Source organism: Syngnathus floridae, chromosome 12 (genome assembly GCF_059516105.1).
Source record: "Syngnathus floridae isolate MCC-2025c chromosome 12, RoL_Sflo_1.0, whole genome shotgun sequence".
Lineage (NCBI taxonomy): Eukaryota > Metazoa > Chordata > Actinopteri > Syngnathiformes > Syngnathidae > Syngnathus > Syngnathus floridae.
In genome coordinates, this window is record NC_142424.1 from 10,095,001 (window position 1) to 10,121,777 (window position 26,777).

Sequence of the window (26,777 nt, forward strand, 5' to 3'; positions counted from 1 at the left end):
ACAATATATTACATATTTCTTTGTCGATAATGTACATGATGAACATTTTTGCCCCTGTCTTATCTGTATACTTCTCTCAGGTGGTTTTGGGAGGGGCATTTAATTATTTTCAGTTATATTTAATTACTGTATTTTTTTTTAAGTACAATATTATAGTGCTATTTTCCTCATTTACGTACATATTAAAATACATATTGAAAGGTGTTTGTTCTTGGGGAAGCTGGGACTGATGAATGGCATTTCCATTCATTCATTGAGTTGTGTGGGGTTGGTTGGTTGGTTGGTTGGTTGGTTGGTTGGTTGGTTGGTTGGTTGGTTGGTTGGTTGGTCGGTCGTTTGTTTTTAGGCACGGGCCTGGTCACAGCCTCGCCGACTAATCAACTGAATTGTTGATTATCATGATCACTGATGTCGTCTTGATCAGTTGACTAATCTTGACTGGCCTATTTATTTTTTTATTTTATTTTTCTTACTTTAATTCATGTTGTTGCATCTTAGAAAGTGTCAATACCCAAAAACAACATTAACAAAACATTGTTGAAAGGAACAATTTGGGAGAAACACTCCAAGAAACTGCTTTCTGCAGCTGGTTTGTTTCAATATTGTTACTTATACCACACATTTCCATCAATGGGATTGTACATTCAAACAGGAGGTATCTGTAGTTAGATCATCTGTCCTCTCTTTGCTTCTCAGACCAACAGAACTTCAATGTGTCAGTGGAGCACATGCTGACTCGCTGCTTGGATAACGAAAGAAGCTGGCGTCTGCACAACAGCACAGGGAACATCAGTGGCACCCCACAACTAATTGAGGACAGCTTGTCTTTGGTCCCTGAGGAGAAAGCGGACACGCTCGTGTTTCCCTGCATCCTCAGCGCCCTTCAATGGATCACACAGGGTCGGGATCCAGTGTTTGTGGACCCTTTCAAAAAAGTGATGCCATTGAAACCCAGCGTGATGGCTAAAGCTGCTCCATTGTACGATGCTGCCGAGATCCATGTCCTTATCACTGGAAGCCTCCACCTAGTGGGAGGTGCACTCAAACATCTTGTCCCCGAATCCTCCAAGTAAATGGGCCATGAATTTGAAACTTATGATTAGAATTCCGATGCAGGAATATGAATGTCTGTTTTAAAAATGTATATTTGGGGTACCACAACAATAAGAGTGAGACTAATGATACCCAGTGGCAGTCATTTGGAGCCAGGCAGTTTGCCCCCCCCACACACACACACACACACACACACACACACACCCCACTCAGAATGGCCCCAGACGCACAAAAAACCTTATGCTCAACATTGCCAAGCTAAAGTCTTAAGTCCAACTTGAAGTCAAATGTGTTTACATAATGGGTACATTCATTAAAACAAGATAATGTGACAGTGTTTGTAGTTCACTTATCCCAAATGCTAATTATTAATTGTATTTAAAATAAAAACATGTCTATTTTGAAAGAAAATAAGAATTTGGAATACTTGACCAGTTTTTGGCCTTTTTTGTTTGTGTTTTTTAAGAAAGCTCAATCTGGCTTTTATTTTTACATACTTAATTAATTTTTCTCTGTAAATAAAAAACACAAGTGTCTGCAAGTATTTACAAAACACTGCGACTTCATTTACTATATAACTCATTGCACACCAGCTGGAACTGTGACAAAACGCTGTACATATCACAATGAGACAGCCAAAATAGTGCTAACAACAAATTACATTACACATTAATATAAACTATTTCTATCAAAATACAGTCGTAGAACAATGTCGATCAAAAGCCAAAGGGAAATTTTTTTTCACTTTTTAAATCATGCTAGGTTCATTATGGGTGTATGTAATTACATATTACATTTGGCACAATGACAATCTAATTTGATCTAATATGAGATATTGGTGACTATTTTCTTAACCTGAAAGTAAAAAGTCTGGTTGACTAAAACCTACTTATACTCACACATTCAGTAGACTCAATTTTTCTCTTTACTTTATTGTAGTTTAGTTTATTTTTAAGTTTGTGTCCTTTATTTTATTTTCCGTCAGCCTGTTTTTTATGAAATTAGTATTTTAATTTTTTTGTCCGGGATCGACAATCGTTGAACTGCCAGTGATCGAACCTATGGCTTTATAATTTGGTGCATCATCATGTTTTTTTTTGTTAGGAACACAAATTGTTTAGGAAGTGCTTTATGAAATAAGATTTTAGGGGAATTAAATTGTTTTGTGCGGAATTGCTCATATGTCGGTAGACTCGGGGTGGGCGTGTGTTTAGTCTGCAGGGAGCGGTACCGAGGTGCCCCCTCACGCCAGGGCAGTTTCTTGGACCGGGCGGGCGGGGCTGATGTTTGGAGAGGAAGAATGAGCAAGACTGCTGCCATGAGTGAATCGAGGAAAACATCCCTTTGAAGGGTGATGATGAATTAGCACTATAACATGGCTAAAAGTTCAATACATTGATTTTGCATGAAAATTGGTCCTTTAAAAGAAATGTCACTTCTAAATGCAGTACTGGGTGAATTAATTCATGTTAAGATCTGAGCGTATGCAGACTAACGAAAAAGTTTTTCTCTCTTGCAATAAGTCTTAAAACCTGTGTGTAATAGATCATATAATGAAAATCTAACGTTAATATCTATAATTAATTCGCGTTCCCTCTTAAAAAGACGAGCGCAAACGCGCATGCGTGTTTAACCTGTATCAGAACGGATGTTGAATAGGCGCGGGGCAAGTGACGTAATAGTGTAAGGCGCCCTGCAGCTGGCGGTGAGTTTAAAACCATCCAAGTTGGACGGCTGCTGAAAAAAATATTCGTGGTGAGCTCCAGTAAATGCTGTTTTCTATTTTCAGCACCTTTTCCTCCCTGAAACGGAGGTGATGCCAGGAGACAGGTATGATTGTATCTGGTTATGCTTGATTTTAAATAGAAGTTTTGGGCATTCCACCCCTCGTGAAACGAAACTCTGCTATCTCGATGTTATTCTGGTTCCCGAATGGCTATAGCTTTAATGCATTGCAAATGTATGGTTTCCTAGTTTTCAATATTCAAAATGATTTGTCCAAGACGTCCCTCTAAAATTGCCATATTGAAAATTTAACCAGATGTACCCATTGCGTTGAGCGGACCGCGCTTTGTTTTTGGTGAGCCTCCCGCTCAATCTACCGTATCTCTAATGCAATAGCTCTTATGTTAGTGGAAAAAAATTGCAAATAGTTTCGTTATGACTGTAACCCTGCCAGAAAGTTTTATGCACGCGTGTCTTAGTGCATAAAACCAGTTTTTCCGAATTTGCGCGGTCAAAAGTTTGTCTCAATATGGCGGGCAAACCTATCTTGCAGGAAAATGTCGTCTTCCAAAGTATTGCCCACAGATCGTAAACAAAAACGAATGAAATGTTGTCAAACTCGATCGGTATTAACATCATAAAGAAAAGTGCTTATTTTTTCAATTGCCTTCCACCCAGCGTGCCTCTGCAGGATGTGTTTTGCTTCCGTCTAAGTCGTCTTTCAAAGTAACTTGCATTTTCCACAGATCGTAAACAAAATCGAATGAAATGTTGCAAACTTATCTTGCAGGAAAATGTCGTCTTCCAAAGTATTGCCCACAGATCGTAAACAAAAACGAATGAAATGTTGTCAAACTCGATCGGTATTAACACCATAAAGAAAAATACTCATTTTTTCATTTGCCTTCCACCCAGCGTGCCTCTGCAGGATGTGTTTTGCTTCGGTGTTCAAGGCTCCATGTTGTCCCGAGCCAAGAGTAGCAGCAAGCGCAAGTGCCAAGACGACTTGACTGAGGGCCTGGACACTGAATGCACTCCAACGGACCTCATTCAACAGTGGTCACCTGGGCACAAACGGCAACATTCTCTTTGTAAGGGCAAAGAGAATGACGGAAAGCCTTTTGTAATTTCTAGACGATCAAGGAAGAGGAAAGAATCAATATCTGGTAAGTACCAGGGTTTTAATAACTTTGTTTCAGGTTTATTTTACTGACTATAAAGTAAGGAGAAAAGAATCAGCAAACAGAAAACACAATGAGACAAGAATGTTAATTCGAATGCTCGCGAGGAGTGCAGTACAGATAGCTCGCAACAATCTCACTACACTAAATATCTGTATGCACTCCTGCTGTTTTTATTTGGATTTGTCCTACCCACAATGTGAGACAAAAGCCCCGAAGGGAGGGGGGAAAGCATGTGGGCTTTGTCTCGTAAGCAAAAATAAGGCACAAGGTGTTCCATACTTATATGGCAATATCGGCAAAACAATTTAAGCGATCAGCATCTCTCTTTGTCTCTGTGATCAAAACAGGAAACGTGATGTTCTCTTGCTGTTCCATCTGAGAGTGTAAGACAACGGTTAGGCGTGTTGTTTCTAGGAATTGTCTCGGTAGATGTTCTCTTTTTGCTGAGTTGCCAGCTGGTAGCTGCGTCCTGCCTGACCCAGTCGTAACCTCTCTCGTGACCCAGCCGTAACCTTTCTTTTCTGTTGCACAACATAAAAACAGCAAGCATGTATTGCAGTAATATAGCGGTAAAGCATTGATTAGAGAACGCATGATAACATATATATACATTTTTCTAACACTTTGGAATGTTCACTTCTCACTGTTCGGTCATCTTCCATATTGCTTATCCGAGCCGAGGGTCGTGGGCATCTGGAACCTATCCCAGCAGTTTTTGGACGGTAGACGTACACCCCGAACTGGTTGCCAGCCAATTGCAGGGCACATATAGACGAACGAGCATTCACAGTCACACCTATGAACAATTTGGAGTGATAATCAGCCTACCATGCATGTTTTTGGAATGTGGGAAGAAACCAGAGTAGCCGATGGAAATCCATGCAATCACGGGGAGAACACGCAAACTCCACACGGGAAGGCTAGAGCCGTAATTGAACCCTGCACCTCTGAACTATGAGGTGGACATGCTAACCAGTGCCTCACTGTGTTGCCGCATATACCGTATTTTCCGGACTATAAGTCGCTCCGGAGTATAAGTCGCACCAGCCATAAAATGCCCCAAAAAGTGAAAAAAAAAACATATATAAGTCGCTCCGAAGTATGAGTCGCATTTTGGGGGGCAATTTATTCTACAAAATCCCACACCAAAAACAGTCATGAACGAGCAACAACGGGCTAAACGATAGCAACAACAGGCTAAACGATAGATATGCTAACGTGACAAACACAATCAAAGAGCTGAGAACGGGCCTGACGTAACATATAGAGTGATTAAGGACAACTATTACATGAATAACATGTTTATAAAACCATCTGTGTCACTCCAATTCATTAAATCCATCGATCGTTCGATACGATAGCAACAGGCTAAACGATAGGTATGCTAACGTGACAAACACAAACGAGGAGCTGAGAACGGGCCTGACGTAACATATAGAGTGATTTAGGACAACTATTACAAAAATAACATGTTTATAAAACCATCGGCGTCACTCCAATTCATTAAATCCATCGATCGTTCGATACGATAGCAACAGGCTAAACGATAGGTATGCTAACGTGACAAACACAAACGTAGAGCTGAGAATGGGCCTGACGTAACATATAGTTATTAAAGAAAACGATTACATGAATAACACGTTTATAAAATCATCTGTGTCACTCCAATTCATTAAATCCATCGATCGTTCTTTGTCAACAATGGGTGCGCGCGGCTGAGGGTGCTTGCACTTCAAAATATTCCACAGGCTCATTTAACGATAGATAAACTATATTTCAAATAACTATAAGCAATAATATTATCAAACCATCCGTGCACTATAAATCCATTAAATCCATAGATCAAATTCCTCATCCTTTGTCAACATCGCCGCGCGTGCGCCCTGACGTCAGCCTCGTCTTTATTCCACAGATCTAGTATATAACTATATTGTAGCGTTAACAAAGTACAAGGATAGACGTGGGTTTGGTAAACGGCTCTTTATTGAACAAAACAAACTTCCAAGCGTGTGGCGGCGTGGACTTCCAGACACGAGAGCTCCATGGCATAGGACCGGGCGTGCGTAATGGCCATGTCCGAGCCCCATGCACCGTTCGCGGACAGCCACTCGGCCGAGCGCCGGCCCCCGACTCAGTAGAGTAGGACCGGGCGTGCGTAAAAGCCATAATAGTTTTTCAAACCTTCTATGTCACTCCAAATCCTTAATTCCTTCAAACTCTTTGTCCTCCGTGTCACTTAGAAATGATCACCGCTAATGATGCCGGTAGTCCTTACGTGGGTACGTTTGTCCTTTATGTAAACAACCGCCGCGCCGTGCCACTGACGTCACTTGAAATAGTAATCCCTTGGTACATCACGGTTCTCCAAACTTTCTTTCTGCTGCTCGATTACTGTTTTCAGCTGCATATTTTACAACTTGAAGTTTGTAACCTGCAAAATATGAGTTTCTTTTTGGTGCCATTTTTCTTAAGGCCACCCAGTTGATGAGTCACGGCCAACGATGAAATTTAGAGCGCCCTCATCCAGTTTCGTCTGAAAATATAATTTTTTTCAGATGTAGTTTTTTGTTTTGTTTATTTGGTTGTTTTATCAAAGTCAAAGCCTGCTTTATCGTCGATTTTTTTTCATATACCAAGACACACAAAGAGATTGAAATTACGTTCCCACTATCCCTCGGTGAGATAGTACACATATGCATAGAAGCAACACAAACAAACCCAAGAAGGCACAAACAATGAATAAATAAGAGTGTTGAATAAATGATAAACAATAATAATAAATATAAGAGGAGCAAAAATGGAGCAAGTGTACATACTACAGCAGGCAGTGGACTTGGATATGGAGCTTTAAAGTGTTAATAGCTTTATTTGATGTTTTCTCTATTTTTTATGTTTTGAATATGTTCAAGATAAAGATATAAAAGCATGTGAAGTGATCAACTATACTAAAAATAACATGGGAAGTGGTCAACTATACTCGTAAGTAAGTGATGTCTTAATGATCAAGTAAAAATTTGTGGAATAAAACCTATATAAGTCGCCCCTGAGTATAAGTCGCCCCCCCCACCCAAACTATGGAAAAAAACGCGATTTATAGTCCGAAAAATACGATACATTATTTTATGTGGGGTTAGGGTTAGGGTTAGGCTAACCCTAACCCTAATCCTAACCAAGAAAATAAAATCAATTACAATGCTTTTTTTTTTTAAGTATCCCTCTTAATCACAAAAGAGTCTCAATAGGCTTTATTCGCCCTCAGTTGATATGACTGATCTTAACCCCAAAGAAGGACATGGAAAAACTCCCAAGAAACATCTAAGAAAAAATAAGAAATTTTTAGAAGGGGCAGATGGGGGAGATGTTTAATCCCCCTATCACAATGACCAGGTTGGAATGGATGCCAAGTGGGCAGCACTATAGCTAGCATAAAGCAAGGACAGTCTCTTTCCATTCCTTGTTTGCCACGTTGCCAACTTCAAAAGTGGATTTGCGACTTGAGTTCTTGTTGCGTAGTGTTACACCACCAGCTCAGTGGCCTTGTGGTATGAGTATCCACCCTGAGACTGGGAGGTTGTGGGTTCGATCCCCGGCCGAGTCATACCAAAAACTATTTAAAAAAATCGAACCCGATTCCTCCCTGCTTGGATTGGGGTTGCTGTAAAACTGCACCTTCTTGGGCTTCCCTGCATGTGGCAGTACCTGCACCTGCTGGGCAACAACCCTCTGAAGGCGAGAGGGTGGCAAGGGGACAGCACGGCTGCTTGACACCTTAAACAATCTTTGTGCTAGTAAGGCTTGCAGAAATAACTGCTAGTCTACTCATTCGATGGGAGATATCATCAGTATTCCACCATGCGCGGTGTAGTAATTTTTTTTTAATACATTTATTTTCAATGATATAACCCAAATGTCTAGTGTCACTTTTGGTGATTAAAAAACAGCAAAGCCATTCTGCCGCAAGCACAACAATGTCACTCGGTGGCGGTATTTTATTGACTGTTGCTAGATGACTTCATTTTTCAGGCGTGACACACAGTACAAGGACCACCGTTGCTTGACAACTCTTAAACATGCCTTCTTCCGGCCAACGACCTTGAAGTAAAATACAGAAATAACATTTAAATTCAATCTAACAAGCTAATGTATTACATTAATAGACAAAGACAGAAAAATGGGACAGGTTCCCTACATTATATACATACAGTTAAGTTAAAGTCTCAATGATCATCACACACACATCTGAGTGTGGTGAAATTTGTCCTCTGCATTTAACCCATCCCCGTGTGATTTTGATCCATCCCCTGGGGGAGAGGGGAGCAGTGAGCAGCAGCGGTGCCGCGCTTGGGAATCATTTGGTGATCTAACCCCCCAATTCCAACCCTTAATGCTGAGTGCCAAGCAGGGAGGCAATGGGTCCCATTTTTATAGTCTTTGGTATGACCCGGCAGGGGTTTGAACCCACCACCTTCCGGTCTCAGGGCAGACACTCTCCCACTAGGCCACTGAGCTGGTTAGTTAGTTTTGTTTATGCGAAATATACATTCCATTTTTATTTTTTGTTAATTTTTTTTTTCAAATTTAGATATTCCGTTCGATTTTATCAAATAAAATAACCCTGTGAAGAAGTAAGTAAATACTTTGTCTTAATCATGTCTGATTATATCCAGCAGGCATTTCATGGGACCACCTTCCAGACGAGTTGATCCTCCGGATCCTCATCTTCCTACCTCTGCAGGACCTCCTCAAGACATCTGTTATTTGCAGGCGCTGGCATCGTTTGGCGTAAGCAGTCGATAATTGTTTCTTGAGATGTTCTCTCTCTCTCTCTCTCTCTCTCTCTCTCTCTCTCTCTCTCTCTCTCTCTCTCTCTCTCTCTCTCTCTCTCTCTCTCTCTCTCTCTCTCTCTCTCTCTCTCTCTCTCTCTCTCTCATTTATATATATTTATATATATATATATATATATATATATATATATAATAATATACATACATACATACATACATACATACATACATACATACATAGACACATACATACATACATACATACATACATACATAGACACACACACACACACACACACACACACACACACACACACACACAGTGGTACCTCTATTTATGAACTTAATTGCTCCTGTGACGTTTTTTGTTTGTTTCTCGTAAGTCATGGCATGCATGCGCCCTATAATGCCGTGCACCCTATGTGTGGACTAAGTACAGAAAAGCCCCAGGAATTGAGTCTGCACCTTTTTACCCGAAGCGCCTTATGGTGCGGAAAATACAGTAATGATATTGCAGTGCCTTAGGATAATTCTATGAATTGTAACTAGATATTTAATGATTAAAACTACAAACTTACATCCTTGCAGTAGATGGTCTCACTTTTCCGTGTGTGTGTCTTCCAGGTTTGATGAGTCACTTTGGCAAAGTGTGGACCTAGAGGGGGTGACCAATATGGGTTTAGCGCTGCAGCAGGTGTTGAAGACGGGGGTGCGCAGGTTACGATGCCCTCGATCTTTCATAAACAACCTTCACCTAACTGGCACATGGTGAGTTGACACATTAATGTGACTTGTCTGTCAGGGTTTAGTGAGTTGCCAGATTTGCTAGAAAGTCAATCCGTCATAAAACAGAGAGAGAGCGAGAGAGAAAAAATATTATGTCTGAATATCATCTCTTATTGAAAGCGTTATGAGCCCCAAAAAAAACCATTTTATTCATTGTGTAATTTTTGATTAATCGGTGACCAGAATTTTTGTCTGTATCTGAACGATCATCAGCATAAAAAACATATATACACACATACCCTGATAAATACTACCGTAATTTTCGGACTATAAGTCGCACCGGAGTATAAATCGCACTAGCCATAAAATGCACAATACAGTGAAAAAAGGAATTCACTGGGGAGCCAAGGGGGCGCTAGCCTGAAAAAGTTTGGGAACCACTGGTATATACACAAGTACAGTATCTCACAAAAGTGACATACATATACAGACACGCACACACGCTCAGGAGAGGAAATACTGAAGAGATGGCAATTCTATCCACCACACAATGAAAATGTTCAATTATCCATTTTATATTTCATATTTTTATATTTCATATATATATATATATATATATATATATATATATATATATATATATATATATATATATATATATATATATATATATATATATACATACACACCTGTCTGCTGTTATTGTCCTATAGTTGTTTATATTTGTAAAAGCGTTGTCGCATTTTTTCCACGTTAGCACACTGCAGGTTGCTGAAATGGACCTTTCTAGCTCAATCATCACCACCCCCATCCTTGAGAGCATCATCTGTAGCTGTAATCTGATAGAGTGTCTTAGTCTGGAAGGGCTGCAGCTCTCTGACAACATTATCAGGTTAGTTCTCGCCTCACTGCAATCTTCTGTGGTTGCAGGTAACAATAGCTTAAAGTTTAAGGGATACTGTAACCATAAAATGGATGGAAGTAAAATTTGCTCAAGGTGGTTATTTCAAGTGACCTATATCATGCTGCTTATATCAGGTGAATACCAAAAACAACCCACGATGTGTACACATCCCAAACTTTTGGAATCAACAAAAGGCCTTATTATTGTGAGATCTTGTAATAATTATTGCATTGAATTGCAAAGTATTGCATTATATTGCAATCTTAAATAGTCTTGTGATGTCCCCTGGCTAGCCAGATGAATCAGCCCTCTTCTAAATGTGGATAAAAAGCCGATATAGTTGATATCTGCCAATGTGTGTTGTTTCATGTGTTCAAGTCAATGTCTGAAGTTAAATAAAATCCTCAACAAGTTTTCTAGAGCAAAAAAATTTCAAAATTTCAATACAACTCACTGAAATATTGTTTTTGTTTTAATTTTTAAACAAAATTGTGCTGAGATTCAGTGGTGTCTGCAACATCTTGGATAAAATTAAGTGAAACTTTGAAGAAAAAAAAAATTCCCTGACATTAACCCACTTTTAAAATGATCCCTTATTGGCTTTCAAATTAAATAAGGGGGGGATCAGACGCCAATGCTCATCAAAACTCGACAGCAATGATCGGCCCGACTGATAATTGAACGTTCCCTAAAAAGCATATGTGACACTTGAAATGTATATGTAGGTCAATAGTCATTCATATGCTGGTAATATATTCACATTAACACGTGAATTCCTCTTGCAGTAGTCTGGCCCAGAATTGGCGTCTACGGCAGCTCAACCTCAGCGGCTGCTCCGACTTGTCTGCTGAGCCCCTCGGCCACATGCTACAATCCTGCACCAGGTCCACTCTTGCGACTTTTTTTTTTTCACTCACACTCCTTACAACGGACCGTCTTCATTTCCATTTGTCAACTCCTTTTGACAGAATAGAACAGTTGAACATATCGTGGTGCCACTTCAATAGCAATCATGTGAAGAGCGTGGTAAATCATGTCAGCTCCAACGTTACACACCTGAACCTCAGCGGATACAGAGATGGCCTCACACTAGATGGTGAGTGGGGGAGATCTTTAAACTTTAAACTGTTGTGTAATTTGGTATTTTATGCATTTTGTCACTTTTACAAGGGAGATATAATATTAAAACATATATATAAACAATTAATTGAACTTAAAACTTAGAATTACCAAGACTCAAAACTACCAACACTTTATCTTGAACATTCTATTCTTTTTATCAAGTACAAAATGACCTTGTAAATAAAATTTAAGCCTCTTGCTTTTTATTCTGCGGCATTTACTTGAACCTTTACAGAATTTTATCTTTGTATGCGTTCAAACTGAGAATAATCATCTTTACATCCTTATTGAATTTCCTTTCTTATTTTTTCTTTTTATTTTCACAAGAGTTGGGACCTCTAATGCCAGGATTAGGCCACTCTGGTCTTAGAGAACAACTTGCCCTGTCTGTTTTAAAGGTTTCCCTCCGCTAAAAAAATACGGTCTCTTCTTGTGCACGCTTTGGCCTGGTGGGAGCAGTGTGGTGCTGTACAAGCATTTAATGCTCACAATGAGAAATTTGCACTTGAACTCTGCTAATACAGTATTACAGCAGGTAGGTGATGCTTAGCTTTTACTGAAATGACTGTTTTCTCTCTTTCTAGATGTGAAGGCCTTGGTTACAAGATGTCCTGATATTCATACACTAGATTTGAGGTATGTTTGTGTTCATGTCTTCACACCAAATATTTGCAGTATTCCTCTATGTTCACTTATCAAGAACATCAAACAGTCAAGTGTGGTCTGTTCTTAACAATAATTGCAAAATAATAATTTTCTATTTTCATTTGGGACCTTTCATATGAGACTTGAAATGCAGTCCCCTCCAAAAATACTTGGCAATAAAAGTATAGGACAGGAAGTTAACATTTCAGCTTTTGTTGTCACAACTTTCATCTTGTCCTTGGGAAAGTATATTTGGTGGCGGTGTAGCATAGTCCCTTAAATTGTAGGGGTACAGGATTTGTTCTTCATGTGTTGCCTCATTGATCTTCTTTCCAGTGACAGCACTCAGCTGATGGCCGACTGTTTCCCTGTGCTGTCTGAGCTCAAACATCTGCACCATCTGTCCTTGAGCCGCTGCTACCACATTCACATTGCCTCCCTCACGTGTGTTCCAGCCGCCGTACACAAAGCTCTGGTTTTAAGCAGGCAGTCCAAATAACTTGAGTTGTGTTTGCAGTGACCTCAGGAAGACATTCCCCAAACTGCACTACCTGGAGGTTTTTGGCCTCGTAAATGACAGCCACTTGTCCTCATTGAGGAAGGAAAACCCTGGCATTTGTATTAACTCACTGCCTTTCTCTGCTGTCGCCCGACCCACGCCTGCCAGCGTCCTGGGTACCATTGGCGGCTACAGCATGTGGAACAGGAAAAATCGACTCAGGTTTAAGTTATAGGGGTTTTTTCTATTTGACCCCAAAACACACATGGAGGAAATGATAGTTTGTTGGTATCCATGGTCCAAGTCAATATGTTCTAAACACAAAATAAACATTTGTAGATTGTTCAGAAAAATTATGCATGTTTCTGTTGCTAGAAAACTTTTAATGGCACCAAACTGTTCAAAAGGTTAATAATCAGGAAAATGTGAGGCCAAAGGCAATCTTTGCAGCATGTCTTTCAATATTTATAGCAGTTTGTCTCTGACCTTTTATACTCAGCGTCATTGGTGTTAATATTATATTTTTCTGGTGGTGAACTACACCTAACTTTCAGAAAGTGTTTCAGATGTTCATAGTTGAGCCACGTCTCTACATTAGGTACTTTCCACAAGGCCATCAGGTTGGACCTTATTTTACTTTTCTATGTACATTTCCTGTTTGTAGTATTAAAGTTGACTTGAAGCAAACATGTCTTCTATATGTTGATTAAAAAAATAGTGTCAAAAATCTTAAATTGCTCTTCATTATAAACAAGTCTGCCGCTGGCGAGTGCTTGTTTTTCTGTATATGCACTAAACAGAAAGGTTGTCCAGCAGTTTAAGATTAAGCACCAATCTTACCTTTATTGTATCAGATATAATATAGCAGAATGCTGTTCGTTGAATGAAACAGGGCCCGTGTTACAGAAAATGTTTTGACACTGAAGAACATGGCACATTGCATATCACAATATAATTCCATACAAGCCCTCTCATATTTAATATGCACCTTCAATATATCAACACTCAATCTTGGAATCAATTCACATTTTATTGCGCTTTCTACTTAGCAATTGACCTAAGACAAGGAGCAAAAGGCCCCTCTTGGTTTTAAATTCTCCCTTTCGTGCAATGTTTGCTTTTAAATCTTATTTGATACTAGTACAACTACAAAAATATCTTTTCAAACAAATCTGTTTTCCCTCTCCCAATAAAAACTTGAATAGAGGAAATAGGAACATCACAAGCACAAACACAATAGGCCACTTGCAGATCTCTGGCTCTTCAGCAACCAACTTTGAATGGAGTCAATGGAAAAAGCTGATATTTTAAATAAAACATGAAAAATATGGTTCAAATACTGACAGTAAATTATTTCTGTGAGATTGATCGCATTGGGTTTCACTCCCTGTTACCTTGCTTGCCATATTGCCTGTCTCTTCCTAATCAGTTTCAAGATATTGATAAAGAAAATATGGTCAAAAGAATTACCATTTTGGTCCATCTTTTTTATCTGTTTGCTTGATTAATTGATTGAACGGAGGTTACCAATTCTTTGAAAATATTCTTTTTACACCAATGCTCAAGAATGGGACAGAGTGCAGTTGTTATTTAAGGCTTTTTTTTTTTCTTCAACACCTGCATGCTTTGTACTATCATTCAAAGCCATTTGTTTGGCAGCCTCCTTTTATACACTTGATTCTCACACATGCGCAGATGTGACCTGCAAGTGGCTGAGTGTCACGTTCGCTTTTATTATTTTGGTGTTGATTCAGTCAAGTATTGCATCACCTAATTATAAATTGGATAAAGACAAAAATTAATAGGACAAGAGGTAGAAATAATCCCCCCCCCTTTTTTTTTTTATGCTTGTAAAAAAAAAAAATCCCTTCACCATCTACCAGCCCACATGGTTCTGTAATGCTTTACACATCTTAGGAGAAGCCAGTCTTATCTGCTTTAGACTTCCCTCAGTTATCCAGAACAACTGTGCGGAGTTGATCATCCTCACTCATGCTGATTGTTGCAATGGCGCCGTCATTGAACTCAAATGAGCTACCACCATCCACCACCATGCAGGCGTCCCAGCACCGAGAGCGAACGCACACCCTAAGGGAAGAACAAAGTTCAGAGAGGGAGCACTTGGACTAAGGAATAAGACGAGTGTCAGGGACAGACTTGCTGGCGAAGCCTCTCTGCCGGCTGCTTGAAAACACTCTGTTTACGATTGGCTCTCGGATGCTGAAGAACAAGCGTCTGTCCTCTGGACTGAACACCAATGACTCATTGTACCTGTCAGTAACTGAACACAAATATAACAGTGTTTAAAAAAAAAAAAAAGGAAATGATGGCGTTTATTAACTTACCTTTATCAATAAATTCAGGGTTTAGTGGAATAGCAAGGCCCGTTTGACATTTTCCTAAAAAAAATAGATGTTACTAATCAGCTAAGATGCTGGTGGTTTACTGAAAGGGGAAGGCAACTCAAATATGTTCTTGACAATAACAGGCAAAGATCACACTGCAGCAAATCAAAATCAGATCAGATTATTTTGCCCGTATGCAACCCGCATCAGATTTTTTTTAAGACGGTCATTTGCAGTTTTCTCAACTCTGACCTAGGTCGCTTACTTATGTGGTCCTAGATCAGATATATATCAATATTGTACAGAAAATGTTTGAGTTCACTTCCCTTAAAGTGATAAGGTACCTATTGTTAGGATCTCATTCACCGCTTGTTCAGCAAGTTTGTTGATGTTATATGACCTGTAGACAGCAATGGGAGAAACATAAATCTTCAAAAAGGAATAAAAACTACAATTATGCAAGCTGAACTGTTGATAAAATAGCACTCGCGCACGCCGCCCGGTTCAAATTTTCTAAGTGCAACGCACAATGAGATGCATGAGAAACGGCCTTGGTTACCATCACATTTGAAGCGATGAATACGAAGTTAAATTTTATGACTCGGTGTATAAGTCGAGGTCGATTTTTTTCGGTCGATTTTGGATCGAAAAAGGTCGACCAATACACCGGCAAATACGGTATTAGATTTCACAGCACATTCAAACTTAAGACCTGTGACCTGTGCCTACATGCAGTGTTCTTTTGGTTGTCACATAACGAACACCATGTTGAAACAAATGGTGTCCATATGTGCATGCAGTTTGACGATGGATATTGTGGTTGTGTCATCAGACTTGCCGCCACAAATTCTCGGGCACAGGACAAGTTTGGCAAGGCCATGGAAAACAACTTGTGGTTATTTTTGTTAACACCCCCCCCCCCCCCCCCCCCCCCACACACACACACACACACGAGTGTGTGATTTACCAAGCTTTGGATCCTGTTCCTGTGCAAATGCTGAGCCCTGAACTTTTCTGCTTTTCCCATGGACCATCATCGACTGAGATCTCATAGTATGACGCCCTGAAGAACCAGCAAGTAATTCAAAGATCATGAATTACCAAGATTATCAATGCAGCAGAAGCGCAAGTGGGTCGCATTTCAATTACAGCAGTACCTGGACGACAGAGATTCTCCGATGAAGATTTCATTCAGGCTCCGGACGGGAAGAAGACTGGGCTTGGAGACGCTTTCATTCAGTACTCCGGTCTCTGTGAGCCAACCCAAATTGACAAGGGAACACATTTATTCCAAGACCAGTAGGTTAGTTTGGGGAACAGAATGCAGAAAGACCGACTCTGCTGGTGGTCCATGGTGGTGATGCGATGGGCCTGGCTGTGTTGCTCCAGGCTCAGCTGCTGTTCATGCAGGTCTAGCGGAGTGGGATTTATTCCAGTGCCCTCAAGGTGAAGTCGAATCCTTTGTCGCCACTGCCATCTGAAAGTGGTACAGAGAAGGTGAGCACACATTTCCTCCCTTGTATAAATATCTATTCAATTTTTAATGAAGCATTTTAGGGCTCTTTCCCTGGGCTCACCACCTGTGGGAGGGGCCAAAGAGGTCGGGTGAATTGTGAGCTGGGCGGCAGCCAAAGGCAGTGACCTTGGCGGTCCGATCCCCAGCTGCAGAAGCTGGCTCTTGGGACATGGAATGTCACCTCTGTTAGAGTGGTGCTCACTCTAACTTATTTTTGCAAGAACCACACAGGAGACAGTATCCCCTTTTTAAGCACTTGAAAGTGGAGAGTCATTCGTCGCTGTGCGTACAGCGATGATCGAATGAGGTCTGACTTTGGATTCTTGCAAGAGAGTATTTATCAGGGCTGTGGACTCGGTCGGATTTTTGCACCGAGTCCGAGTCCGGCCTCTTGACCACCGAGTCCGAGTGTCCATTTTTTCTGTTAATTTATGTGACTGCTTAGTCTTTATTCAAGGCTAATTCTGATCAAAATCTACCAGTATGAACGCAACTGCTTTCACATGGCTTGTTCGGCTTATATAGGATCCCTTGCTGAGAGCGCGGACGTAAAAGTGAGGCGACGTTCCAATCGGACGTCGGATCGATAACATTTTCCTTGACCTACCGGAGTTGTGCTAGTTCATAACGTTGATCACTCATGGCGTAGTCATAAATGTACGGTTGACAATTTAACCGATAGAAGAGGATACATTGGAACATAACCTACACGCTAATATATTATTTGACATGGTATTAAATGCATGGCTTTACAAAAATAGTCATTGAAGCCCACCCTTAGTCCTGAGTGCCATTGGCATGAGGCAAAACGCTTGAAAACACACACTCTCGCCCAATTAAATAACCATTCTGAAACACAGGACATGTAAGATAATATTTTTTAATCATTAATTACACCATTATAGCTCAGACATTTATCTAAACACAAATAATTAGTGACGACCCCACAACTATCGAAACACATCAATGATATAAGCTGGGTGACATAATCGTCCTTGACATTGGTACATAATGTAAACATTAGCCCAAGTGCAACTCAACGTGGCCGCATTGATCGTAAGCAGGGCTGTGGACAGTATTCCTACGCGCATTCTCAGCACCATGATGAAAATAAAATTGAACGTATTTTTTTTTTATTGTCGGACTCGGTGGACTCGGTCAAATTCAGCACAGAGTCCGAGTCCGGCAAAAATGACCAGTCCGCAGCCCTGGTATTTATTGAGAGAAAGCAGGGTGGGGGTGACATTGGACAGGTTTGGTGGTCACCTCAGCAACTGGTTAATCAGTGCGGCGGGTCCCGGCTCATTGTTTTACAAGGTCGTGGAAACAGAAACTATTGGAGCATTTTAGATGACTAAGAATGTTTCCACACCATTTGGAAAGTTTCAACAACTGAATGGTTAAACATTTCAGAGTCAAGGAAAGGTAAAAGGTTTAAACAAGTCTACATTCCAACATAATCATACGATCAAAATAATCTGTAAACCCTAACAACCTCTCTGGCTGGAAAGGAGCCTGAACTGGTGTGCGAGGCAGAAAAGTTCCGACTAGATATAGTCGGACTTGCCTCCACACACAGTTTGGGTTCCGGTACTAGCCCTCTCGAGAGGGGCTGGACTCTCTTCCACTCTAGAGTTGCCTACGGTGAGAGGCGTCGAGCAGGTGTGGGTATACTTATTACTCCCCAGCTGGGCGCCTGCACATTGGGGTTCACCCCGGTGAACGAGAGGGTAGCCTCCCTCCGCCTTCGGGTGGGGGGATGGGTCCTGACTGTTGTTTGTGTCTATGCACCAAACAGCAGCTCAGAGTACCCACCCTTCTTGGGGTCCCTGGAGGAAGTGCTGGAGAGCGCTCCTTCTGGGGACTCCATTGTTCTACTGGGTGACTTCAATGCTCGCGTGGGCAATGACAGTGAGACCTGGAAGGGCGTGATTGGGAGGAACGCTTCCCCCCCGATCCGAACCCGAGCGGTGTACTATTATTGGACTTCTGTGCTCGACACGGATTTTCAATAATGAACACCATGTTCAAACATAAGGGTGTCCATGTGTGCACTTGGCACCAGGACACCCTAGGCCGCAGTTTGATGATCGACTTTGTAGTCGTGTCATCGGATTTGCGGCCGCATGTTTTGGACACTTGATCTCCAGCTCTCACTGGAGCGGTTTGCAGCCGAGCGTGAAGCGGTCAGGATGAGGGTCAGCACCTCCAAATCCGAGTCCATGGTCCTTGGTCGGAAAAGGGTGGAATGCCCTCTCCGGATCGGGGATGAGATCTTGCCCCAAGTGGAGGAGTTCAAGTATCTTGGGGTTTTGTTCACGAGTGAGGGGAGGATGGAGCTCGAGATCGACAGGCGGATCGGTGCAGCATCAGCAATAATGCGGACTCTGTACCGGTCCGTCGTGGTAAAGAGAAGGCTGAGCCAAAAGGCAAAGCTCTCAATTTACCGATCGATTTACGCTCCTACCCTCACCTATGGTCACGAGCTATGGGTCGTGACCGAAAGAACGAGATCCCGGATACAAGCCGCCGAAATGAGTTTTCTCCGCAGGATGTCCGGGCTCTCCCTTAGAGATAGGGTGAGAAGCTCAGTCATCCGGGAGAGACTCGGAGTAGAGTCGCTACTCCTCCACGTTGAGAGGAGCCCAGATGAGGTGGCTCGGGCATCTCATCAGGATGTCTCCTGGACGCCTCCCTGGTAGGAGACCCCGGGGACGACCCAGGACGCGCTGGAGAGACTATGTCTCTCAGCTGGCCTGGGAACGCCTTGGGATCCCACGGGATGAGCTGGATGAAGTGGCTGGGCAGAGGGAAGTCTGGGAGTCCCTCCTAAAGCTGCTGCCCCCGCGACCCGACCCCAGATAAGCGTAAGAAGATGGATGGATGGCATTTTAGGGCTGGGTGATTATGGAAAAAATAATGTCAGTATAGTTAGTTTTATTTTTTATTTTAGAGAATTTAATTAGCAATTGAAGGTTATTTCAGGTCAACGTTGAGCTGTTAACATTGGTGGCAACAGTCTGTGACGCCAATGTAAACACCCCAACAAGTCTAGAAGAAAAAAAAATAAAACGAATAAAATAGGGCGGCACTGTGGCGGACTGGTTAGCACATCTGCCTCACAGTTTGGAGCGTGCTGAACCAATTCCACCGCCGGCCCTCCCTACAACTACTACTACTACTACTAATACTAATAATAGGCGGCACAGTGGCGCACTGGTTCGCACGTCAGGTTCACAGTTTAGAGGGTGGGGGTTTGATTCCACCTCCGGCCCTCCCTGTGTGGAGTTTGCATGTTATCCCCGTGCCTGCGCGAGTTTTCTCCAGGTCCTCTGGTTTCCTCCCACATCCCAAAAACATGATTGAGCACTCCAAATTGAACCTAGGTGTGAGTGCGGATGATTGTTCGTCTCTGTGTGCCCTGCGATCGGCTGGCAACTGGTTCAGAGGTAGACTCCAGCATGCCCGCGCCCCCGCGTGGGGACAAGCGGTACATATAATGGATGGATGAATAAAACATAAATAATAGAATAAAAAAGAAAAAGAAAAAAAGAGAGTCTTGACAAAAAGTCAGCCATTACGCTACAATAGGCTGCCACAAACATCTTCAAAATAAAAGTGTACCAAGGGATTAAAGTAAACAGGGGTCCTCGGTTTACGACGTCCTCGATTTACTCTGTTTTGAGTTTATGACATAAGTCTCATATATTACTTTTCATATTATTTTTTCGTATATCATCTCATATATTTAAAGTCTTTTTTCCACCTAAGCGGTTTTGCACCGTAAAGGCGTCCCAATATTCGCAACACTCGCAGGAACTAGTTTGTGCACGCGGCGGAAGAATACACCGCGGAGAGGCTGTGGACCGAGGAATGGTATACGGTAGTGATGGGAAAATGAAGCTTCATGAACCAGTTGTTGTATTCTTTGGCTCCTCTGAATGGCAATGTTGGTTTAAAGTGAGTATTTTAAGAAATGGCAAGTCGGTGGGCTTTCAGCTCTTCGGTGAACAAAGAGTGCCATCTAGAGGTCTAAGTAAACACAACAACGGGTTCATGAATCAAGTTGTAGCTTCATTTGCCCATCAATAGTACAGTATACTTGGACTTTTGTGTCGTCTCTCTCTCTTGTAACGCCCCTTCCAGTGTGCAAGCCAACCACAGGAATAAAGGTAAGGAATTGCTTTCTTTTTTTATTACTATACTGTTTCATTCCGACTTACACCAAAATTCGGTTTACATCGCTCCGTATGAACCGATCAACGTCGTAAACAGAGGACCCCCTGTAGGTATATTATTTGGTAAGGTAAAGTTCACTTTGAAGTTGGCCTTTTCCTTGTGTTGGTGGCTCTGTTATTGTCATGGATAGGATGAACAGTTGTTGCTGTGGTTGGCTTGACTTTTTCTTGACACTGCACACAAAATACTCAAGGCAGGAAAAAAAAACCTTTAGCATTTTTCTTTAACTGAGGCACTCTGAACTACTGGAGAACTCGTTTCACCCCGATGTTCGACCACCACCCCAAAACCTTTTAAAAAATAGAGCAATTGCTAGTAATTTTGTTGCCGTTTATCTTTTTTCAAATAATTGAACAGTTTTTACAATTCTCGGCTTTCAAAACTAGTTATTCATCAATTTGTTGTGTAGTCTATATTGTATAAGAGGTGTTTATGGATTATTTGGGTTCATAGTCATATTGGCCCTCCACAGGCAAACTTATGACTACAACGCGGCCGTGACAAGAAATGTAGTGAAGTGCAGTAACAATGTTAAAATTCAAATTGAACAACAATTTAAGATGATTTGAGCCTTTCTACACACACTGTAAAAGATAATTCAAAGGATCAACTTTAAATACTAGTTGTGAAAAGATTGTATCTTACAATAAATTATGCACAAAGCCTCTGAATATACGCGAGTAAATACGCACCTGAACTCACCACGGCAGAGTTTCCCCAGTGCCTCTGGGAATTTGCGAGTGTACTTTACAGGCAAGCACAGATGACCCTCTGACCTTTATTAAAGAACAAAATACAAAGAATTTATACTTTTTTTTTATGGAGCCAGGAGTAAAGCAACATCAGAGATGATCAAGATGAGACATTATTTTATTGAAACATTAATTGTCTTTGACTTTGTCAGTAGGTGTTGAAAAGTGAAAGTAAAACACTGCCGTGTTGTGATGAGCTGTATTGTACCTCTCAGGGTCTGTGTTTACTCCAACAACTGGTTTGTCCTTGCTCAACACCTTACTGGCAACAAGCAGCATTGTCCCATCACCTAATAAAACAAACTGCAGTTACACAACATGTATTATAGTTAATAGTCGATTGAAACCTTAGTATATTTGACTGTTTTGGGCCTTTCTGTTTACTCGACCACAATAACATAAGGTAAAGTTTAAATTAGGGTTGAACAATTTTGAAAAATAGTCTAATTGCGATATTTCACCCCCACACCCTCAATGTGATTATTTTTTCAAGGTATTCTTGTGCATGTATATTTTACAAACACAACCAATATATGAATCTGTATTACAATAAACAACCAAAGTTGTTACACATTACATTTTTTATTCTTTAGGTTAGTCTTACACTAAAATAAAAGTAAATGAAATAAATTTCACCAGTCTGAGACTACTGTATACCTACTATTCCACCCCTATACATAGTTTAAAAAAAAAAGCTCACAACCAAACCAAATTAAGCATTTTTTTTCCTCCCAAAATTGCAGCCTTTGCCAAGTGAAGATTGCTTTCTACTACATTGTGATGTCAATTTGAATTTGATAAATTGCTCAGCCTTGTTCAAGCAATATTTCTGTCGATTACCAACATCTACACCTACAACCAAACCATTCTTACCTCCAGCAGATATGATGGCATCTGCCCATTGCACTACTTCGGAATCATATCCCCCCCTTTTCACTACTTTAACTTCAATTCCTTCTTTCCTAGAAACACATGTTCAAATACATCTCACAAATTTACTGTAGCAGCACAAAGCAAAAATAACATCTAGATCAGGGGTGTCAAACTCATTTATGTCAAATAACGGTTTTCTTCAGAGGGCTGTTATGACTGTGAACCAAAATAATATTACATATGCACAAAAAATGTTTCAAAACTAGAGGCCGGTAAAAAACTCAAATATTAATGCAATGACTTTAATGGTGGGTAACAGTTGCAATATGGCAACGTTAATCAAAGTGAAATGCAATTTTGTTATTTCCACAAGAAACAGCCATCCATCATTAAATCGATAAACATAATTCACAGGCCACTTAAAAGGATCTGGTGCGCCAGATCTGACCCCCGGGCCTTGAGTTTGACACCTGTGATTTTGGGAGACGAGTGTAGGATAGCTGTGGGTATCTCTGTGTAGCAAGCATCTTACTGTAGACTTTTCACAATATGTTCCACGTTGTTTGTGTGGATGTTGTGTCTTTCCAGCAGGCCACTGTAGCTGGAACCCTTCATAGCAAGCTGCAAAACACATTCAAAGTCATGTAAAAATTCCAAATCGAAATCGTTCAGTGGCTTTTAGCCTCACGGAAGAAAGTCTCACCAGATGCTTCAGATCCTCCTCGGAGAGTCCTGCATACCGATAACGTTGCTGTTCGAACTCATATCGGGTCGTCTTGGTAACCACCGCTACTTTTTTAGGTTTGAATCCATATTTTGGTTCGGTTGAAGAGTTGCATGTTGAAGTGTGAATTTGGCGAAGTGGGCTTACGCGTAAGGTTAGACTCGCCACGTGATTTCCAAGACACATCAACTTCTTCACAGAACGGCAAGGCATACTTCAGAAGTGCAAAAACACAAAACTACAAGTTCCGCAAGATGTGCCGAATGACGCTCCCGTTCGGTGTTACTTCCAACAGAACATGTCATATCAAGCTATCAATCCGTTAGCAGTGGCGAGTATCTATTCAAGAAGTGAGAGTAGACAGAAAGTCTGGAAGGTCACCATCGAGTCTACAGATTTAGATCATTTGTAAAAAAAAAAAATAACTATTTTTAATAGTGCTCGAGTCTCTTTGCTAACATGTATGTAACAGTGGCATTCAGTCCAATTTAATAAACAAGGTGGTTCTCGTACCCACCTGAATGTTACTATGTGTACAAGCTAACCTTAACGTGAACAAAGCTTAGCACGTTGCCTAAATATCGTAAACAAGAAGTCCCATGATTACCAACGATTCAATCCGCACCAGTCCCCCACACACACTCCAACAGGCATTTAACACACGACGGAAAAGGTTAAATTCCCAAACAAGTGGAGACCTGACCACTTGATACAATCATGGGGCTACCTTCCAGTCCATTACAACCAAGCACGTATCTATCGTACGTAATGGCGTCAAGGCACTCCTATTGGCTACTTAGAAGGTGAGGTTAGATTGGTGGGCGTGTTCTGCCAGTAAAGTTGTTGAACTTGTGGTGCATTCAAGTAAAATAGGATAATTGGAAATCCCAAATTGCTATTGGTCATTACTGTTCAGATTGTCTTTTTGATTTTCAAATAATTCATCAAAACCTCTGTAGTTTACTTATAAAATCTATTTTGGATTAATTTGTTCAGCGTGTCACTTGTATTTTTACAGGTGACAATGCCTATCAAAATGAAGAGTTTGCAAAATACGAGATACATTGAAGCTATCATGACACCAGTGCATAACGTATGAAAGTCACTCATGCCATAAGTGATCTATGCGGGTCTAATTTCTTGAATCCTTAAGAGGAGACATCGCACATTATTTATTCGTCATGGTTAAAAATAACTCTATCATCACCACCATGTCATATCCCTTACAAACTATTTTGAATTCAATGTTTGTGGAGGTTTGTGGTGATTGTATATTTATGTGTTGTATATATATGTCTTTTAAGAAAAATATGAAACAACAGGATTGTTGTATTTTCACTTTCAATAAAAGGTGAATTTACTGGCAAGTCATCAAGTTTATTTATAAAGCCCTAAATCACAAGCAAGTCTTGATAGTTTTTTACATTCTCAAACATGTCTTGATCTTAAACTCCCTGGAGGGCAAGGAAAAACTAAAAAAAAAAACTACAGGAGAAAATGAGAAACCTTGAGGAGAGACCACAGATGGGAGGATCCCCCTTCCAGGATGACCAGGCTGCAATGGATGCAGAGAGGGCACATAGAACACATAATATAAAATAATCCAAAGAAAAAGTGGATGTCCAATTCAAAGTGAAGAGCTGCAACAGGTTCCCTCAATTGTCCTGGCAGTGTCTTCGAGGGTGGTAATCCGCCGCAGTTTCCTCATCCCGATTGGTTGACAAGAAATCCAGACAGCCGTTATCAGTTTGGGTGTCACCTAACCCCCTCCCCAGCCGGGGAGGGGGGGCCAAAACACAAACCCCAGCCGAATTGGCCACCACAGGTTAATTAAAGGCCATGGCACAAAAATGTGTCTTTAATCCTGTTTTAAATGTTTCTTCTGAGTTAACAGTTCTGATATCAATCGGTAGGGCATCTCAAAGCTCTGGAGCTCGAATAGAAAATGTTCTTGACCCTAGACTTCTTTTTGGCCCTCGAGGTCACTAAAAGACTAGCATTTTGCAAGCGGAGGTTACGGGATGGAACGAACGGAACAACTAGGTCGACGAGATACGAAGGCGCTAAGCCATGCAGTGATTTATAGGTTAATAGAAGAACTTTGAAGTCACATCTTAAATGGACCGGGAGCCAATGCAAGTTGGCTAATATTGGGGTAATGTGATCAAATTTTCTCGTCCGTGTGAGCAGTCTCGCCGCAGCATTTAGTATTAACTGTAGACTTTGAATACTGGACTTAGCTACAAAGTCGTGCAACATGCAAGCTCACAAAATTTGGAGGCAAGGCCTCATTAAGCGGCAGCAATTCATTAGGTTTTAACCAAAAATGTTTATATTATAGTCTGTGATGAGGTCATTAACGAGTAGCGCTTTTGTGTGAAGTGATCTAATCATAAAACCGAGTTTGAGTCTAATCGGTTGATCAGAGTCCGTATCTATCAGAGGATTTTTGGACAAAATACAAGTACGTTTGTGTTGTCTAGGCCCGGCCTTACCTTTAAAAGTTTATTTGTGCGACGACCATAGAAATTTGATAGTTTATATTTGGCAGACATATACTGTGATGAGGAGCAGGCACCGTGCCATCAGTGAGACCGGTCAGGGCGGAGTAATTGGACTTGTCTGCTACCTTAGTAGAAAGTGTGTCAATGTATGCTGTAGCACTATTCAAACTGTGATGCTCTAGTCTACAAAAGGAGCTGTGTGAATGATGGGAGACCAGCCTCGTGCGAGTTAACTTTATTTTAACAGACCCGGCCTGCTCTAAAGCGGCCTGTCATGAACGGCTCAAACAGCAATCCATGCCACTAGAAAGAGTGATGACGCCTTCACGGTTAGGATGAAGGCCGTCCTTCCTCAGCAGGTCGGGGCGGCCCCAGAAGGAGAACCAGTTATCTATAAGCTGAAGTCCCTGATTCTTGCAGAAACCAGCCATCCACAGATTAAGCGAGAATAATCTATTAAACCTCTCACCATTACCTCTCGCAGGCAAGGGGCCAGAGGCAATTACGCGACGCCGACTCATCTTTCTGGCGAGATCACAAGTCCCCACTATGTTTTTCTTTGTGATCTCTGATTGTCTCATCCTAGAATCATTGGAGCCGACGTGTATCACTATATCCAAGTCACTAGTGGCAAGAGTAAGTGCCCCACACATCAGGGAAATTAACATGTTCATATGTTTAGTAACGGTTGACGGAGAAGGAAAAATATTTTGTCTTGTTATAGTTTTCCAGTTCTTTCTTTAATGCTCGCTATGCTAATAGGAATCATCAGGAGGCTGCCTTCTCAGTTTAACTATTTAATGTATGCCAGAAAGATCGAGAAAGGAATTTGTGTGTGAGCTTTCAATCTCAACTGAAGGGAAAAGCCAGTGAAAGCAAGAAAAGGGTCACAGCAAGATAACAGCAAAGCTCAAACTACCTAGCTAAACATGTGTGCCAAAGAGGCTTATTCTAACAACAATTCTATTCAGACAATCTCAGCAAATTGACAAATTTCAATGTCTGCGCTAGGTTGAGACACCGATGCAAATTAGTGTAGTTTTGGCCTTTAGTATCTGTAAAATAGTTGTTTCTTCAAATAACTGAAAACAACTGGGCTTTTACCTGCATTCACTCACCCTAAAATAGGCACAGTAATCCGTTAGGGGAGGACACGTTAAAAAGCAGAAAAAAAGACCAATT

At 41.1% G+C, this 26,777-nt stretch overlaps 3 protein-coding genes and 1 long non-coding RNA gene across 6 annotated transcripts in view; 2 read left to right on the top strand and 2 right to left on the bottom strand.

Annotated features, from left to right (window-relative positions):
* fpgs (folylpolyglutamate synthase) overlaps positions 1-1,606 on the top strand; it is a 22,466-nt gene extending 20,860 nt beyond the window's left edge. Inside the window, exon 15 of the mRNA XM_088392508.1 lies at positions 697-1,606. Within this exon, the coding sequence (XP_088248634.1) occupies positions 697-1,073 (377 nt within the window). The 3' untranslated portion in view covers positions 1,074-1,606. The remainder of the gene's footprint in view (positions 1-696) is intronic.
* A 1,080-nt stretch (positions 1,607-2,686) lies between these two features.
* Positions 2,687-13,329, top strand: skp2 (S-phase kinase-associated protein 2, E3 ubiquitin protein ligase). 3 transcript variants are annotated; one of them, XM_088392002.1, is made up of 11 exons: positions 2,687-2,758; positions 2,843-2,883; positions 3,694-3,944; positions 8,630-8,744; positions 9,371-9,514; positions 10,230-10,364; positions 11,162-11,260; positions 11,345-11,472; positions 12,083-12,134; positions 12,480-12,587; positions 12,661-13,329. In XM_088392002.1, exons 2-11 carry the CDS (start codon positions 2,870-2,872, stop codon positions 12,875-12,877), a joined length of 1,263 nt encoding a protein of 420 aa, XP_088248128.1. In that variant the 5' UTR covers positions 2,687-2,758; positions 2,843-2,869; the 3' UTR covers positions 12,878-13,329. The 3 variants fall into 3 exon arrangements, with proteins under 3 accessions (XP_088248128.1, XP_088248127.1, XP_088248129.1); XM_088392001.1 differs by having other exon boundaries at positions 2,742-2,883; XM_088392003.1 differs by having other exon boundaries at positions 2,742-2,883; positions 8,633-8,744.
* LOC148390034 (uncharacterized) lies at positions 4,047-5,138 on the bottom strand. Its single transcript, XR_015861692.1, has 2 exons — positions 4,573-5,138; positions 4,047-4,483 (listed from the first exon to the last, which is right to left on the bottom strand). It is a non-coding gene; the product is annotated as an uncharacterized LOC148390034 (long non-coding RNA).
* Positions 13,330-13,458: 129 nt separating the features above from the next.
* Positions 13,459-23,865, bottom strand: nadk2 (NAD kinase 2, mitochondrial). Its single transcript, XM_088392000.1, has 12 exons — positions 23,071-23,865; positions 22,900-22,988; positions 22,368-22,456; positions 21,703-21,784; positions 21,435-21,518; positions 16,325-16,464; positions 16,145-16,238; positions 15,955-16,050; positions 15,332-15,387; positions 14,988-15,041; positions 14,800-14,923; positions 13,459-14,730 (listed from the first exon to the last, which is right to left on the bottom strand). The coding sequence occupies exons 1-12, from the start codon at positions 23,302-23,304 to the stop codon at positions 14,592-14,594; spliced, it is 1,281 nt and encodes a 426-aa protein (XP_088248126.1). The 5' UTR covers positions 23,305-23,865; the 3' UTR covers positions 13,459-14,591.
* Positions 23,866-26,777: the final 2,912 nt, after the last annotated feature.